The sequence below is a fragment of the Filicampus tigris genome, chromosome 3 (assembly GCF_054856515.1).
Source record: "Filicampus tigris isolate MCC_2025a chromosome 3, RoL_Ftig_1.0, whole genome shotgun sequence".
Classification (NCBI taxonomy): Eukaryota; Metazoa; Chordata; class Actinopteri; order Syngnathiformes; family Syngnathidae; genus Filicampus; species Filicampus tigris.
This window is the reverse complement of record NC_141219.1, coordinates 203,292-220,262: the sequence shown is the minus strand read 5'-3', so window position 1 is coordinate 220,262 and position 16,971 is coordinate 203,292. Positions and strand designations below refer to the sequence as shown.

The 16,971-nt window shown below is 52.1% G+C and overlaps 2 protein-coding genes across 8 annotated transcripts in view; both read right to left on the bottom strand.

The window, feature by feature from the left end:
- Nucleotides 1-10,911, bottom strand: part of vps13c (vacuolar protein sorting 13 homolog C) — a 43,976-nt gene extending 33,065 nt beyond the window's left edge. For 2 of the 7 annotated variants that reach the window (XM_086026330.1, XM_086026331.1), the window contains exons 1-19: nt 10,711-10,910; nt 9,631-9,674; nt 9,493-9,535; nt 8,874-8,969; nt 7,519-7,620; nt 5,816-5,878; nt 5,279-5,356; nt 5,038-5,156; nt 4,872-4,931; nt 4,497-4,556; nt 4,313-4,393; nt 4,175-4,232; nt 2,515-2,642; nt 1,674-1,780; nt 1,290-1,464; nt 1,138-1,200; nt 846-966; nt 635-735; nt 412-554 (exon numbers count right to left, since the gene is read on the bottom strand). In XM_086026330.1, the coding sequence (XP_085882456.1) occupies nt 412-554; nt 635-735; nt 846-966; nt 1,138-1,200; nt 1,290-1,464; nt 1,674-1,780; nt 2,515-2,642; nt 4,175-4,232; nt 4,313-4,393; nt 4,497-4,556; nt 4,872-4,931; nt 5,038-5,156; nt 5,279-5,356; nt 5,816-5,878; nt 7,519-7,620; nt 8,874-8,969; nt 9,493-9,535; nt 9,631-9,674; nt 10,711-10,810 (1,742 nt within the window). In that variant the 5' untranslated portion in view covers nt 10,811-10,910. Of the gene's footprint in view, nt 1-411; nt 555-634; nt 736-845; nt 967-1,137; nt 1,201-1,289; nt 1,465-1,673; nt 1,781-2,514; nt 2,643-4,174; nt 4,233-4,312; nt 4,394-4,496; nt 4,557-4,871; nt 4,932-5,037; nt 5,157-5,278; nt 5,357-5,815; nt 5,879-7,518; nt 7,621-8,873; nt 8,970-9,492; nt 9,536-9,630; nt 9,675-10,710 lie in introns of all 7 variants that reach the window. The other 5 variants (XM_086026326.1, XM_086026328.1, XR_015086249.1 and 2 more) reach the window with 4 other exon arrangements.
- Nucleotides 10,912-11,570: 659 nt separating this feature from the next.
- Nucleotides 11,571-15,764, bottom strand: gtf2a2 (general transcription factor IIA, 2). The gene is made up of 5 exons (XM_086026793.1): nt 15,404-15,764; nt 15,003-15,270; nt 12,656-12,760; nt 12,309-12,435; nt 11,571-11,728 (listed from the first exon to the last, which is right to left on the bottom strand). Exons 2-5 carry the CDS (start codon nt 15,072-15,074, stop codon nt 11,703-11,705), a joined length of 330 nt encoding a protein of 109 aa, XP_085882919.1. The 5' UTR covers nt 15,075-15,270; nt 15,404-15,764; the 3' UTR covers nt 11,571-11,702.
- Nucleotides 15,765-16,971: the final 1,207 nt, after the last annotated feature.

Below are 16,971 nucleotides of genomic sequence, written 5' to 3'. Positions count from 1 at the left end.
AAGTATGATGAATAAAAAAAAATAAACATTGTTCTTGTTTCAGGAGGCATAATTGGACAAAGAGAAAATGACACACTTTTGGACGGGCAAGGATAAATGATCAAATGAATGGAGGAATCTTTCTGATATCTTTCATCCAATTGTCCAAAAAACGCTTTGACTTTGGAAGACAACGGTCATCGTTTTCCGCCGGATGCGGCGACTGAATGGCAACTCATCGAGGCTTGCGCACTCGGCATCGGAAAACATGTCCGCTTTTGGCATCGGGCAACGGAAAGGATCGTCGTCTCTTTGGACGCGACGGGATCGGGGTTAGTCGCGGCCGACCGAGGTTGTCGCCTTGTCAGGAAGAAGGGCCTACTTTTCCTGGGCTGGTGGCCCCGCCCGCCCGAGGCGTGCGCCCCCACCCACCTGAGGGCCTGGGCTCCCGGTCTCTGGCAGATGTTGGTGCCGAGGTGGATCATCCGCACTCGGAGGATCTCCGGCACGCGGGCTCGCTCTCTGACCGTCACCGAGGTCCTGAGCAGCCGGAAGGTCAGCTCCACCGCCACGTACTGCGCGCGACAGACGCCGCGCGTCAACCGCGGCCTGACTTTCCGTTGCGCGGCGCTAACCAAATGTTCCAAATGAAAACCTGTTTGGGCAAGGTGAGGTCATGCGAGCTGGCGCTGTAGCCGATGGCGGCGTAGAGCTTCTGCTTCTCCTCCGCCGTCATGATGTCGTCCAAAGGCGAGCCTGAGGGCGGAGCACAAAGATGGGCGGCGGGCGCGGCGGCGGCGGGCGCGGCGGCGGCGGGCGCGGCGGCGGCGGCTGCACCCGCGCCCCAAGTCCCGGCCGGCGCTGACCTCGGGCCTCCTGGCTCTCCTCCTTCTTGGGCCTGCGGCCGAAGAAGCCGGCAAAGAAGCCGCCCTGCTTGTGGGCCCCCGCGGCCTTCTTGGCGGCCACCTTCTGCCCCGAGCGCAGCACCTGCGCAAGGACACTTTATTTGCAAAACCTTTTGCCGAAGCCTGCCCTCTTGCCGGCAGCCGTTTGGGAAATGGCCCGACTGCGAAATCGATTCGAAACAGAGAAAGACTTTTCTCGGGTGCGCATTTCCAGCTTCTCATTTCTTTGCCTTGACTTGAATTTGTAGCGTACCTCCATGTGGGCCTGCTGTCGAGCCAAGGTGATATTGAAGACATCCAGCGCTTTCTCCAGGTCCTGCACGGTACGAGCACGAGCACGAGAAAAGTTGGGTGAGCGCAAAGGCCCCAAGGGGCCGTTTGCTAGCCGCGAGCGAGCGTCGGGACCTGAAGCTGGCCCTCGGCGTCGGGGCTCAGCTTGTTCTGACTCAGGACTTTGCTCTTGTAGGCCGCCTTGTAGGTCTTGACGCGCTGGCGGTGCCGTCTCATGTTGGACCAGGACCACATGCGGCTCGAGCGGCGGACGTGAACCTCCAGGATGCTGCTCCAGGCGTAGCGCCACCTAGTGCGCGGGGGGACGAAAAAAGAAACAAAACACAACGATCCTTAAACGCGTCGACTCCGGAGTAGGGCTTGGGAGGAAAAAAAAAAGTCGACCCGGAAAATCGGTTGACGATCGAATGAAAAGCGCTTGAGCCAAATTGCGTGTCTGTGATTCGGAATGACATGCGGATGATGCGATTGCGGTCTTGGTGTCAAGCCAGAACTGACCAGACGGCGGCGTTGGCCTGGACCGGGACGTCAGGCCGGAACTTCCTGTAAGGGGCGTTCTTCGCCATGCGGTCTACCGACTCCAGCATCTCCACCATGGTCACGTACTTCAAAGCAACAAACAAAGAGTCAGCGGTCGCGGCGACAATCGGCACCGCAGCGATCATCACGGCAACGGCGCATCGCGGTCAAGGTCATCGTAACGGTCGCACCGCCGCCGGCCGTTGAAGCTGCGGTCGGCAACGGGCGTCATGGCCGCGCCGGACGTATCCTTGGCGTCATAGCGACGGGCGCCACAGCGACAGTCTACGCGTCTCAACGAGAGTTTTCATGGAGCGACGATTGCCATAGTAACGCTGCTCGTATGAAAGCCGCGTTGCCGCGGCGATGGTTGTCACGCCGCGCGAGCGGCTCCGCACCGCGAGCGGACCCGTCTTCCTTGGCCAAATGAGGCGCGGCCGCCGTCGGGCGCTTCGCCCCGAATGTTCCGGCTCAAAAATCGCACGTCGCGCCGGCAAACGTTCACTTCGGGCCCCGTTGATGAGACGCAATAGCAGATTTGTTTTGCCCGACGATGGGGCGGGGGGGCGCCGCCCCGCTGGGCCGCCCATCCGAGTTGACCCCGACGGCAAAAGAGTACGAGTGCATTTTCGAGGCCAGCGCAACGTTTGGTCAGCCCGTCTTTGTAAAAAGGGCGCAACGGCGTCACCCCGCAAACTAGCAAGGACTCGGCAAGGGCAGTTCGAGCGCAATGTTCTTCAAAGTCGCACATGAGGTTGGCAAATGCTGTGAGACTTCAACTCAGGCAATGATGAGGGCACTTGTTGACTTCTTGCGGCACCTGAGGTTTGGTGATCTGAACGTCGATGTTTTGGACCTCCAGGTGCAGTTGGGCTTTTGGAGAGTCCAGGTCCTGCTCGGCATCGGGGTCGATGCGGATTTTGGCCGTGGCGAAGATGGGCTCGAAAACTGCAAAGCAAACAGAAACAACAACAAAACGCTCCCGATGCGAATCCAGATCCATCGACCGGCAAAGAAGAGGCAACCGATGTTTAAACCCGCTTTGACTTCTACGCTCGACAATGGCCGCGAAGGAGCGAAAAGAAAATACTAATAACTAAGACCCTAAGACCGTCTACATACAAGGGTGAGGACCGAAACGCATGGCGAGGCTGCATTCGGCCCTTTTGGTCCTCACCTTTGGAATAGCCTGCCAGAGGACCTCAGGTCTGCAGAGACTGTTGATATTTTGAAGAGGAAGCTCAAGACGCACCTTTTTAGTTTGGCTTTCAACAACTTTGAAATAATTGATCTTTTCTTTTGATTGAAGGTAATTCTATGTTTTGCTTTGAATGTTTTAAAGCACTTTGAATTGCATTTTGATGTATGAAAAGTGCTATATCAATAAAATGTGATTGATTGATCGATCGATCGATACAGGTCTAGTGCCAGGTCAGCGCAAAGGTCTTAGGAACACACGAAGGTCTAGTTCCGGGTCGCTTAACATGAGGAGTTACGTTCGGTTCCGGTTCCTCCCGCAGTCAAGACCGAGGGCAACGTAAGAGTCCGGTCGCATATGGTCACAAAGTCTACCGAAAGACCGAAGTCCTTTTCGAGGTCTACGTCCACATAAAGGCTCTAGGGTTCAGGGTTCACGTCCAGCTTTACAAGGGCCTGACTATTCAAGTTGGACATGAAGATCTAAGTCGAGTTGAGGGTCCCCCATCGAGATTGAAGTCTTTTCAAAGGTCGAGATTCACGTCAAGGTCACATTGCGGGTCTCGATCGAAGTCTTAGCTCCGCAAAAGGCTCTTCTTGTTCCAGTTCAACGTCAAGAACAAAGTTCACCGAGAGGTTTTGGTTTTAGTAGGAGGGGGGCTTAAGTCCTCTTACGGGCTCCATCTACGTAAAGGTCTAGTTCAAACTCCAGAGCAGGGCTGGGCAATTCCGGCCCCTGCACGTCCTCTATGTCACCCTGCTGCAGGCCACCCGATTCAGTGATCGGGATCGTTATCCAGCTTCCGCAGAGCTCGCTGACTAGATGACGATTTGCGTTGCAGCGGGGAGGGGTGGAAAAGGGGCAGGGCGGCGGGCGGCCCCCGAGGACCGGAGTCGCCCAGCCCGGCCGGGTCCGCCCGAGGCCCGGGTCGAGATCTAGGTCGGGGACCGGCCGGCGAGCGGCTGAGGAAAAGCTCGCGGATCCCTCCGGCGTTTAGCACTTGCCCGTCGCAGATCTAGGCGCAACCCCGAGGACGAGGGGAGGTCTACATCTAGGCGTGGGTCCGGGTGGACCTATTGCTCTAGTTCCGGTTGCGAGCGAGGCCAGACCGCGCCAAGGTCTAGCGCCAGGCGGCGCATCGAGGCGTCGGCGTCAAGGTCCAGGCTCAGCGTGACGCCCGGTTGCAAGTGCACATGAGCGGCCGTGAAAAGCTCCACGTTCGCGCCGGGGCTCGGGTCGAGAGTAGCGCAAGTGGCGCAAACGACGCAGGTCGAGTACTGACTGTAGTGGTAGTCGGGCAGCTCCTGGTCCTTGCCGCCGATTCCGCACTTCAGCCGATCCTACGGAACATTCCGCAGCTCAAACGGCCTTTTCATTTTCCATCAACCGATTACGCTTTGAAACGTGGACAGAAGCTCACCACGATCTCTCGCCGTGACCCTCGGTAGAAGATTTGACTGTCCACGTTCCAGTAGGCGCACAGGCACTCCAGACGGCCCAGCTAAGCCATCAAAAGGAGGTCGTCATTGACGGGAACGCCCGGGCCCGGCGGGGGAGGGGGCGCCAAGCGCGTGCCTGCGCTGGATGCTAAAAAGATCATTTACCTTGTAGATGATCTTTGCCGCTTCGTTGACGATGCGCAGCTTCCAGTTCTCATCGGTCGTCTAGTAGGGAAAAGAGAAACGCAAGCTACGCAGAGGCCTTGGCGAGGCTGATTTGGGAGGGGCAATGACAAATACCATGGCTACATCGGCATCATCGAGTTTTTTGCTTTTTTTTTGCCAATTCATTTCATGAATTTTGTTTGGTCCAAAAGGAACCTAGCTACATCCATTTGCCTTGATATTTTTTTTTTACGTTGAAACATTTCCTTGTTTTGTAGCCAAAAAGAAATGATCGTTGATTTATGACCCAAACAATCCCAATGGGCCTTTTTTTTCACCACGGAGCAGCCCGAGGGAAGGTGCGGTGGCCGTTACCTGCAGGCTGAGTTCCGCCAGAGTGACCCCCACGGACAGGGGGCGCCGCGGGTCCGACACCTGAAAGGCACACAACGACACGGACGCCGGCAGAATTCGGTGGGGCTGACGAGAGCGCCCGGACGAGGCGGCGAACGCGGCCGGCCGGCGCTCGAGCCAAACTCACGTCGTCCTCGTATCGCAGGTGGATGCCGCTGATCTTCACCTGCAGGTTCTTGACGACCTGCGTGGCCAGCTTCTCCACAAAGGAGTCCTTCTTCTTCTCCTCCTCCTCCTGGCCTTTCTCTGAAAGCAAGCGGCAGGAGAGCGCTCAGAGAACCACTCGGGCCGCTTGAAGCCGAGTACGTCCCCGAGCGGCGGCGGAGAAGCTCCGTTTCTTCACGTGCGCCAAAGGTGATCCAACTCACCCGCCTTGCTCTCGGGACCGCCTTTCAACTTCCTCAGAGCCTTTTTGTGCTTTTTGTGCTTTTGAAATCCTTTCGGCACTTTTGCAGCGTTCAAGAAAGAGACAGCGGTTAGTCCGGCAAAGTGAAAGCGGCGCGTGAGGAAAGCGCGACGACGACGACAAGCGATCGCAAAGCAATGGCGGCGCCCGGCGCGAGCACCCGCGTCTGCGGCGAACCCCCCGTCGGGTTGCGCTTCCTCTTTGGCGGTCCGCAGGGGCCGCCAAAGTGCCAGCCAATAAGCTCACAAGCCCGAGAGTGCTTTCAATGCGTTTCGAGCGGGATGTGGGAGGGGAAACGCGTCGATGTCGTTTTGGGCGACGCTTTTCCATTTTGGAGGCGCGGCTGGGTTCCAAAACGAATCCCGTGCCATAACCACACCGCACTCTTTGTCGGGATGGAAGGAGGCCGACGGGGCTGAAACGTGGCTGAACAAGAAGCTTGGCACTGACGGGCGGTTAGCGTGCCGGCGCTACGTTCAAGCAAGCGTGCGCGCGTTACCGTCGAGCGCCTCCTTATACACAACGCTCTCCGGGCCGAAGAGCAGCCGGCCGCTCTGCGACGCTGACGCCAAACGCAGCGTGAACACAGATCACAGGAAATCACAATAGAACCTTCGTACAGCGGCATGACGGCAGACAAGGAATAGGGCTTTGGCAAATCAAAACAAACAGCTGATTGCGAACCCCGCCCGCAAACGCAGCTCGGCGGGCCGGCAATTGCGGCTTCAAGTCCGTTGAAGGGCGCCAAGTGTGTCGGCGCCGGGACGAGGTCGCCGCGTTCACAAACATTGCCGTCTCTTTTAGCGTCAACGCTGGTTGTCCATTCCTTTTTTCCTCCTAGTCTAACAGCGGTCGTGCGCGTGTACGGAAAGGAAAGGAAAGCCTTGCGCCAAGCTAGGACCGCCACTGGGCACAAAGTGGGGGCGGGACTCAACTCATCGCCGATACACAATATACGGAGGAAAAAATGGCCATATCGCGGCCTACGCGATATGCATCTCGCAAAGACAGGCAATCTTTCGCTTCTGGAATCGGAGCGGCATTGGACAAGTCGGACGCGCACTTCAAGGTGCGTCGCCGCCCGATAGTTGGACATCACCGAGGGGAATTGCAATTCATTCGCCCAGAACACCTTATTTTGCCGCATCTTTCATTAGATAATAAAAATGTCATTTCTTTAGGCGCGTTCAATATTATCGCAATTACATCCATCTCGTCAACATCCGCATCACGATTGCATGTTTTTCCAATACGGCGCAATCAATAAAATCGGCATGAAGCCTACTGACAGAGCCCCTGCAAATGGCGTTGCGACGTCATTTGATGAATCGTTCGGCGCACGTGCACTTTTAGGATCGGCCTGACATTTGAACGGCGATATGCGTGGGAAATGGTGTTGTGTAAATAAAGTGAGGGGCTGGCGTGCAAGCAGGAAAAGGATGGAAAAGGACAATCACCGCAGCAAAGAGAAACAAGCGAGAGCGAGCGCCGAGATTTTTCACTTGAAATTCATGTTTCTGCTCTTCAACGGCGGAGTGAAGAGCAGTGGACGAAAACAACATTGAGTGGCAACTCGATGAAGCTTCCGCAAACACTCGCGCTGTAAGGTCGCGCTCGTTTGGGCACCGACGGACGGACATGCTTGGATAGCGTCCCGTCGCATTCAAACGCCATTGCTGCCGCCGGTCCGGAAATGGACCAATGAACAAGAACCATTGGCCCAAAGTCAGTCAAGAGGAAACAATCCCGTCTTGAATTCAGGCAGCCGTGTGAGTTTGCCGTGCATCATTTTCAACCGTAGGAAAACTGAGGGGACGCGCCAAAACTAGCACGAAAAGGGCCTAGAATTTAAATTGCACGAAAACCAGAAAACCAACAAAAGCCCAGGGTGCATTCCCTTGGCTTGACTGTACTTGAGTAAAGGGGTACAACGGTGTTTGTTGGAAAAAACAAACAAAGAGCCATTTGCCAACATCGGCTTTTACAAGAATGGGCTTTTTCTTTTTCTGACGGGTGCTACGGAACACAATTGATTGACATTTTCCGCACCGTCAATTTGAAACGTTGTTTTGGAAGGAAGGGATGGAAAAGCAAACAAAACACGTTTGGTTTTCCCAGTCATCGACTCATTGCACTTAGTTGCAGCTCCCCCCCTTTAACCCCCAATTAGTGTTTGAGTTGGCCACTGAGTTGGCGACTCACCTCGCCTTGCCGCCGTTCGGAGCGCATCCTCGATACGCTGCAGTTCGCGCTGCTTGGCCTCCTGCTGGTAGCGCTCCTCCTTGTCCGCGTCGTACTTGATGGCTGTCCGCAACGCGCGCGCGCGCACAAAGTCAGCACGGCATTGTGGCTAGCGGAATGAGAAGTGCGTCGTCGACTATACAGACTTCTGAATATTTCATACTTGGCCTTTTTGTGCTCAGGCTAAAATGCTGTCTAATATACAAGTTGTGCTTTGGCGCCATCTTGGTGCCATGGAATGATGTTGCGGCGAGTTGAGGAGCTCCATTTAAAAGCCCAAGTCAACCCAAACCTATTTTTTTTCAAGAACATGTTGCCAGCAGGCCCACTAGTTGAAACAGGGCATGCTGATTAATTCTGCGTTTGTGGAATATAAGTTAAGCAGCAAAATGCACTCGTTTTTAGCCGTCTCCGTGGGCGGCCATTTTGTCTTCTGTCGACTGAAAATGACATCACAACTGCTCACAATGACCAATCACGGCTCAGATTCAGAAAACCGGTCAGCCGTGATGAGTTTTTTTGTTTGTTTTTTTTTTGGGGGGGGGGGGGGGGGGGGGTTATCCTCGTCTTATACGATTGTTAAAAATCCTGTAAATCTGCTCAAATCCATTTTTGGACCATTTCAAAAGCGCTAATATCAGCTGTTGAATTTGACTGGCCAATCGAGCAGCCAGGCCATAATATAAATGCCAAATCATAAGCTATGCTCTATCATTTGGATTGTTTGGGGGTTTTTTTTGTTTTACATGAGCCTCCTCCAGTGTTGTCATTTTTTTTTCTGTTTGTTCCATTCAACCAACGGCTGAAAGTGCACAGTTCCTTCATTGTCCACAGTTTGGCTTGCCCCCCCCCCCAAAAAAAACGACCAAGCAATAGCTTGGAATTGGATTCAAGTCAAATTCCTGTGAGAAAAAAAAAACCCGACATTTTGTTTTAAGGACGTTTCCCAGACCCAATAGTATGTGAATTATTTACAAACAGAGTTTACAAATTGTCAATCAACACTTTAGGCATGGCCGTATATTTCAATGATTCAATGGATGTTCCAGTCAAAGATTGTGAATTGTTTGCGGCTTGCGTGGCGCTCAGGCAGCCCGACGGGAAGCCTGACGGGAAGCCGGCGCAAGGAAGGGAGCCCCCGCGAGCCCACCGACGACGTCGGGCTTACCGTTCAGCGGGCACGTCTTCAGCGCACAGTCGGCTGCAATGCACGCACGTGGGCACGCAATGTCAGCGCGCACAATTTCTCTCTCGCAAGCGCACGCGCGCAGTACATCTCAATTACGATGGCCGCAGCGTGGCTTGCGGGGGCTTACTGGCGCCGGGGACCACCAGCAGGTAGAGGCCATCCAGCGTAGCCACCACCGCGTCGTTGTACAGGTTCTTCCATGGGATCTTCAACGTCAGTGTGCCTGCCGCACGCACACAAATCCAGAAATCCAGAGAGAAAGCAAAAGAGAGAAAGACAAAGACGGACAGAAAGAGATCAAGACAGAAAGAGCGTCCGTGTCATTGGTGGATCGGGAACGGCCTCAAGTCCCTTTGCATTGTTGCATTTGGCACTCGGAAGAGGGCCGGCCACTTGCTTTGCCTGACTTGACACTTTGCTTGCTTCTTTCTTTCTTTGACTGGTTTGGATGTGCTGCATTCAAGTGCGGTACGTTCTCATGCTGAGCTTGAATTCATGTCGGCCAAACGTTTGGCATGGATGGGGGGGACTTTCTCACAGCGACTGTCGCTGACTATTGCGCTTTGCTGGAACGGGATCACTTGATCAAGTCTCTTACGGCGATTCAGACTAAAAAAAAAAAATCAATCGAAGCATGTATCTTATGTGGGATCAATATTGGTATCGGGCAGTACTCTAGGCTGCGACGGTAGGGGAAGTGAAATTCTGAGAGACGCGTGCACGCAGCGAGCCTGGGACACACTCACCGATCTGTCCAGCTTTCACCTTGAACGGGATGTCCAATTCACTCTGAAGAGAAGAGAAGAAAAGACACACATGGGGACACACATGACAATCAAGCATCCTGAGACATTTGGCGGCCTACCAGCGCAAAGCAAACCTACCAGCGCATTTTCCTTAACTCGCAGGTTCTCCAGGACAACGTTGCCTGCAAAAAAGGACGGCAAAAGACTCAACGCTGACGATTTACTGCAAGCATTTTTTTCTTTTGGAATCTACAAGCACACAAGCAGCTAATGTCATCTCGACATACAGGTTTGTGCCGCACCTGGTCCAAATACGTGCCTACGGAATATTAGTAAGGTCATCGTTTGCTGGTGGCCTACAGCACTTCCTGCCATTTTGGATTTGTCAAGTCCAGTTTACTTGGATAGGCCCGAATCACAAAAGAGTTTCTTCGCGGGCCCGCACTTGCCAAAGATTAGCAACATACCCTGATCCAAAAGCGCCAATCGTGCAAGGACAAAACACAAAAGGCCGTTTGTTGAAAAAGACTTTGAGAAGGACCACAAGCGGATGAGTGTGTGTTGTACAGTTGATCTTGGAAGTGCATCAGTGACGGCGGCTCTCCTTGCCCACATGCCAGGGCATTACAACATCAGCGTCACGGCGCTCGACGGGAGCTGAAGGACATTTTCTTTTGAAGGCTGACGTTTCGAGAAGGACTTGTTGTGTGTCGCGACATGCCCCAGAATTCTCTGCAAGTCACAATTGCTTGTACGGGTTTTGTCTGGTGGGCCAAGTGCTGCGGGTCTGGTGTGTTGAAAAAACGAGATTTGCAGCAAAATAAATTGTGTTTTAAAGCGTAGGTTAGGAGCGAAGAGTCGCTTGTTTTGTGGCACTGCATGCTTCACAACTGGAGACAAGTCACGGGTATGGGTATGTGCAGAGAGAGAAGTGAGTTTGAACTAGTGACGCAAGTGAACGAAGTCTGGTTGCGCCCTAAAAAGAAGAAGAAGAAGAAATGCGGCGTCAAAACAAAACAAGCTCGAACGATCATATTAGGACCGAGGATTAGAAGAGAGCTCGTTGCGTGTCGCTGCACTGAGCTGAATTCTTTGCCAATCACTGTAGTTTGCACAAAGAGCAGCAAGTTTTGACTGGCGAGACAAGCGAACGGAGTCTGGCTGCGTGCGGCAGCTAGCCCGCCAGCTAGTTAGCCGCCAGTTAGCCGCTTAGCTCACCTCCCCAGATTCCGATCTTGAGCTGGGACTTGTCCAAATTCTCCACGTAGTCCCCGATGAACCTGTTGAGAAGGTCGCTGACCAAAGCCTCGAACACCATGACTGACAGGCGCGCTGGCTCACTTCCGCATTGGACGCCGACGGGATGCCTGTCAGCTGATGAGCCCGGAGCGAGCGACGCATCTGCGCTCCGTTAGTCGAGTCTGCCGTCCTACATTAGCGCCGCGCACCCAGAGCGCGTCGATGTCGATCGCCCTCGCCCTCGCCCCCGGACAGATTTGTTTTGGCTTGGGTTTCCACCTTGTTTCTTAAGCGGTCGGTCTTAACTCAAAATGATTGCAGTACATTATCTACAAGAGTCTTAATCAACACACAAAAGAAGAATCAGTCACCCAAAACAAAAGCAAGACATGACGGGGCGTCACAAAGACAAAATAAATGCAAAGTCCTCATTTTAGACTTGAAAAGGGAAGCCCGATTTCAAAGTTTCGAGAGCTTTCTTGTTTCACGCAGCAGCTATTGAAAGTAAATACAGTCCAGTCCTTTCGCAAAGACACAAACAATAGGTTTAATCTTTGTAAATTCAACTGTGAATATTGCAAGAAATATACAAAGATAATATAATAAAATGAAGGAAATCATATTCTTTTTCTTCACCAAACCAAGAAGGACAGTGTGGAAATTTGAGATATTTACATTTTAAATTAAATCACCCTCCGGTCAACGCCCATCTCTGCTAACCGCGATCCCACATAGACAAAGAACATTAGAAAAACCTTCCGGTTAGACGGCACAATGGACATTTTCAAGTCATACTGCGTATCATGTCATCATATGGTCACCCACAAGACACGTCCGTGTTGACTTTGGACTTTTTTATTCAAGTTTCATCAAGGTAGAAAAGAAGACTAAAATAAATTGCTGCAAGTTGACATGCACACATAAATGACACGCATATGTACACTTGAGGGTCTTGGCGGAGGGGGGCGTGGTCACTCTGCGGCATTGGAGCCAGAATCTGAAAAAGAGAAAAAAAAAAAAAGGGGGGGGGGGGGGGGTTAAAGCTACTCATTATGATGATGCCAAACGTAGAAGAGCAAGGCTTCTGAAACAGGTCTCCGTGACTTTGACTTGATTTCCAAGACTGACCAATTCTCGCATTTCGGCTGGGCCACGGAAACACATCGAGCTGCAGAAAACAAAACTAACAAAGGCGCTTTTGACACCCGCGCTCGCATGCAACTTGTCATGCTCAACAGCATCAAGAGTTCAAGTCTCAAGACAAACGGTCAACCCCAAAAGTGCTTTCCGGCTACGCATGCAATCTCATGACTCGCCCCATCAAAGAATTCATCTTGAAATACAAATGGACAATCCGTTGCTTCTTTGTTGGTGGTGGGCAGACTCCATGCGGAAACCAAGTTTGAGCGATGTAAGGGGACGCTGCATTTCCCTCCCAATATCCACTTGAGTGGCACGCGACGCCATTTTCGGTTTGACACATGCTAAATGTTTGCTACTCAATATTTCCCAAAGTGGATTGAACCGTTGCAAACTTTGAGCGTGTGAAGCCCGAAGGCGTGCGCGTCACCACTTACTCTTTCCGTCGCACGCCACAATCTTGACCTTGTCCACCTTGACGAGGTCGGTGACTTCTCGGAACTCCACGTCGTTCAACACGAACGTCCACACGTTATCGCAAAAGCGGTACGTGTTCAGCGAGCCCTGAGAACACAAGCCCAAGGTCACAACGCGCAACAGGCGGCCGGCCCCCGCGCGCTCCCTTCGTCCACTTTGCAATCGACGATATCATCGACTTTGGAGGCAAGCGCCTCATCCTGGCTGGCGCGACCGAAGACGCAGGCGCAAGATGGCGGACCGCGACCGCGACGCAGCGCATTCAAGGGGGAAAAATACATCGCGGCGTCCCGGAAGGCCGGCTCACCTTGAAGTTGACGCGGTTGCGTACGCGGTTGGCGAGTGCCGTGTTGATGGCTTTGTCGAACTGAAGAAGAACCTGCAGGGCCAACTGGGGGGTGATCTGCTGCGTCTGAAGGACAAAGACACACACCCACACTTGCAAACGCTTACACACTTTTGCCACATGCTTTTGTTGCACTTCACAAAGCAGCAGACATTTTGTGCCCCCCGCCAGAGCGATTGTGCTCGCTCAACACAGCGTGAAGCTCCTGCTCCGTTGCTTGAGCAATCCATGTGCCTCTGCGGCAGCAACCTATTTTAGCTGCAGTTGCAGCTTTCGCCACTATGGCGGCGCTATTTCGACAGCGGTGCGCCCTGAAGCAACTGCCGAAGAAGAAACAAGGCCAAATGGTGTTTTTCCCCCCCGCTAGACGCTGCTCTCCGCATCCTGATTTGCCCTGGCTGATGGTACAAGCAGGTTAATGTTTGATTTGCACGATTATGGGAAATCATCTACTTGTGATTTTTTCCCCAAATAATTGCGATACGGGTTGCGATACGGGTTGTGATTCCCCCCCCCCCAAGCTATTTTCTTCTGTATTTTTCAACCATGAATCCTTATTACAACAACCAATATCAGATGACAGAATGCTGAAGACAAATGAAGCATTAATATGCACTAATATGAAAGCATTTAGACGGATAAATAACGGCTTAGGGATAGAATCGTTATACATATTGTATAGAATTATAACATGTATTATTCTAAAATGAAAGCTTACCCGATCTCCACTTAGAAACATCACACCCGCCACCCGGTAGAACAAGATGATGCCTACTTCTGACGCCAGCGGGCATGAGCTCTCGGCGGCGTCTCCAAAGCTTTTCGTCTGTCTTTTAGTACGGAACATGCGACCAAATGTATCCTCTTGACAACCCCGTGGTACCAACTCTGCCTCAATTTGAGCCAGGAAAAAAAACCCTGTACAGTTTGCTTCAAAGTGAACGTACATGTTCAAAGCATTATCGCCGATGACTAACGTCATGTTGTTTTTCTGTCGGATCTACGCCAGCAGCATAGGGAGACAGCCGGGCAAAATAAACGTCGTTCAATTGGATGGCAAAAGCTGCAACGAGCGCGCGTCGCGTTCGACCCGTTGCTACTCCTCCAACAGAACAAGTCGGAGCTTCCTGCAAATACAGCAGCTTTGTGTTCAACTATACGAGGCCAGATTTCACCCCAAGTACAGGAACTTTCCAAACGTTTCCAGCCTGAACAAGTCAAGATTCGAATCTTTCACTCATTTGCAACACAATCACCCCCACAAATGCCTTTGTTCCACCGATGCTCGAGTTGCAAAAGTCCGCAGGTTTGCTCGCAGCTCTCAAGGAAGGCCCCAACAGCACCTATCGAAACCTTGAGCCCGCAGCTCATGCTTCGGGCCCCGTCTACACGTAGCCGGGTTTTTTTGAAAACGCCGGACGGATATAAGCCTGCGCTTAGCCCCACCTTCCACACGTCCCCGGAGTTTTTTCAGTGAAAACGCAAAACTCCGGCCGCTGTGGAGATTTGCGGATGTCTCCGGATCCGCGTTTTGCTGTGGACGGTTACACCCGCAGATTGACGTCGTCACCGTGCGACAACAATGCTTTGACGTCATTGCGCGACTTGTGTTTTCACGCGAGTCGACATGGATTCTCACGGCGCTGCGTTGGTTATAGCCATTCTCGATGCGCTCTTTGCTTACTTACTTGTCCGCAATCAACCACCGCTTCTCGTTGAAAGGTTCAAAAGCAATTCTGACCTCTTGTTTGGCTCCGTGTTTTTGGTTTCGTAGAAGTGACGTCAAATGACGGAAGTTCCTTCTGAATGGACAGTATTTGGCTAACTACTGCCACCCAGAGGCTTGGCGTGCGTTTGAAAACGCACTTCCGCGGTTTCGTGCGGATGCGTTTTTTTAATGTGTATATTCCAACGCAGGCGGGGGGATATACGGTTGTTAAAAAAAACCGGCTACGTGTAGACAAGGCCTCAGTGCTTGAGTCTGGGGAAGACAAACAAGACGTGTGAACAGGGAGGCCGAGGAAGGTCTGCAAGCTGTGCTGTGGGAGCTGAGGCATCTCGAGGCCTTCCTCGAGGGGCGTGCAAAGCGTTCAGCACATCCAAGATGGCGAGCGCAAAGAGATGTGGAAACATCCAGTACAAGAAAGGCGCGCGCCTCTTTCGTTGGCAAGCTGAACAAGCGAACGGCCAAAGTGTCCCTTTGTCGGGAAAGTCGCGCGCGCGTGCGCGTGCGTGCGTGCGCGCGCGGCCAGCGGAAGCTCAGTAGCGCTAGCGCTAGCGCGTAGCACGCTCACCGCTCACCGCTCACCTGAATGAGCTCGTCCAGACTCTCCTGCAGGCTGTTTCCCAGCGTGGTGTTCCTGTACAACTGGTACGCCATGCTCCACCGAAGCCCGGTGTGACGCCGCAAAGCAAGACAACGTTGAGCTCACGGCGAACACGCGGAGATGAGCAAACAACCGACGGCAACAGGGTCGCCGTCTTCTTCCAATTCTTCTTCTTCGAGCGCAGCGGTCGATAGCCAAACAACTTCTTCTTCACACGTTCGGTCGTGCGTTGCGATCCAGTGGCGCCACCTAGTGCAGGCGAGGAATGTACAGACAGACAGACAGACAGGACAGACAGGACAGACGGATAGCTTGTTTGAGTTGGAGAAGGATAAAAGCAAAAAGGACCAAGGAAAAAGAAAAAGAAGGCGCTTGCACTTACAGGGACTTTCTGCATTCGAGGAAGGTGACAAGTCGGACTTTTCCGACTTACTACTTGGAAATGTGGATTCGACGCTGCTTTGAACCAAGGGCGGAGCCACGACGTGGCTAATGGTTGGGCCTGGAAAAATCAGGGTGGGCCTGAATATTCCGCTCACTCATTTCGCATCGTATTCAAATAAAATGACAAAGTGAATAATATGAAGTTCAGATCTTCCTTAGACAACCGTAATTATACCATTCTTAATATTCAATGAAATAAAAAGAAAAAAACACACAACAAAACAAAAATTAAAAAATAATTGAATAATAATTGACTCAAAATGTAAAAAAAGTATCTATTTTTTCTTGAATCTCACTGGGTGGGCAGTCTGTCATTCTGGGTGGGCCTGTGCACACCTAGGCCCAACCATAGCTCCGCCCCAGCCCCTTCACACCGCAAGGTCCGAGTTGTGAAGATGGGGGGGAACCCCGAGTCCACGGACCGACTTCAATGTGACGTCATTCGACAATGGCGACCCCCATGGAGACACAGACCGTCAAAGGCAAAGGATCATAAACACATATTTCGTTGCCTTTATTATTACATTCATTAGGTTATTCAAAATAACAAAGTAACAAAACATGATTTGTGCTGACTACATCAAGATATGCCCTTCTCTCCCAGCATTGAATGAAATGCTTTGAAGATATTCCTTTATTTATGTAAATTAAGGACATTGTGAAGAAGGTTTGCTGGAGGTCAAAATGTGTTGTGATGAACCAGAACAACAAACAACTGATCGGAAGCAGCTGTCTTTGTTGTTTGCGTTCCCCTCCAATGCTTCGAAGGAACGGAGCGAATCCAGCCATGATCCAGAGCGCTTCTCCTCACTGCATGGCTCAGTGGTGGAGTGGTCCTTTCCCAACCTGAAAGTTGTGGGTTCGATCATCCCCGGACATTGTGACCATGTTAAAGTCTCCTTGAGCAAGATACTGAGCTCCCAGTTGCTCCTGATGCCGCGTCATCAGGAGGCAGATGAGGTACAGTGTGAAGCGCTTTGAGTACCAAAGGTAGAAAAGCGCTTCACAAGTGACAGCCCGTTTACCATTTACGAGGGTTGCGGGTGTGCTGGAGCCTATCCCGTGTGGGATAAGTCCGATTTCCCACCTTCCTCGAATGCAGCATCACCACTGGCTACAGGGCGCAGTTGGAGGCATGGCTCAACGTGAGGTGGACAGAAACGTTTGACGGCGCCCCTTTTCTATTTCCTAACTATTTCCTTGGCGGCTTTAATGATGCGCCGTCTTGTGACGTCAAGGGTTCCCCCCCCCCCCTACACTTAATTTGATGATATCGAAAATTACAAAGTCTTGACTGACTCAAACCCAACTAACCTCAACCATACAGGAAGTGTGCCCTCTGCCTGCGACATGTGGTACTGCTCTTTTCTAAGTGCTAGACGTCTTTTGACCACCAATTTTGAACCCAATGGCCTTTCCTGCAGAAATCTGACTGGCAAAAAACGGAGTTGAGTTTACTAATCTGATTAAGTTCTCATGCATGCATGCATTGCTCATTTCTCATGA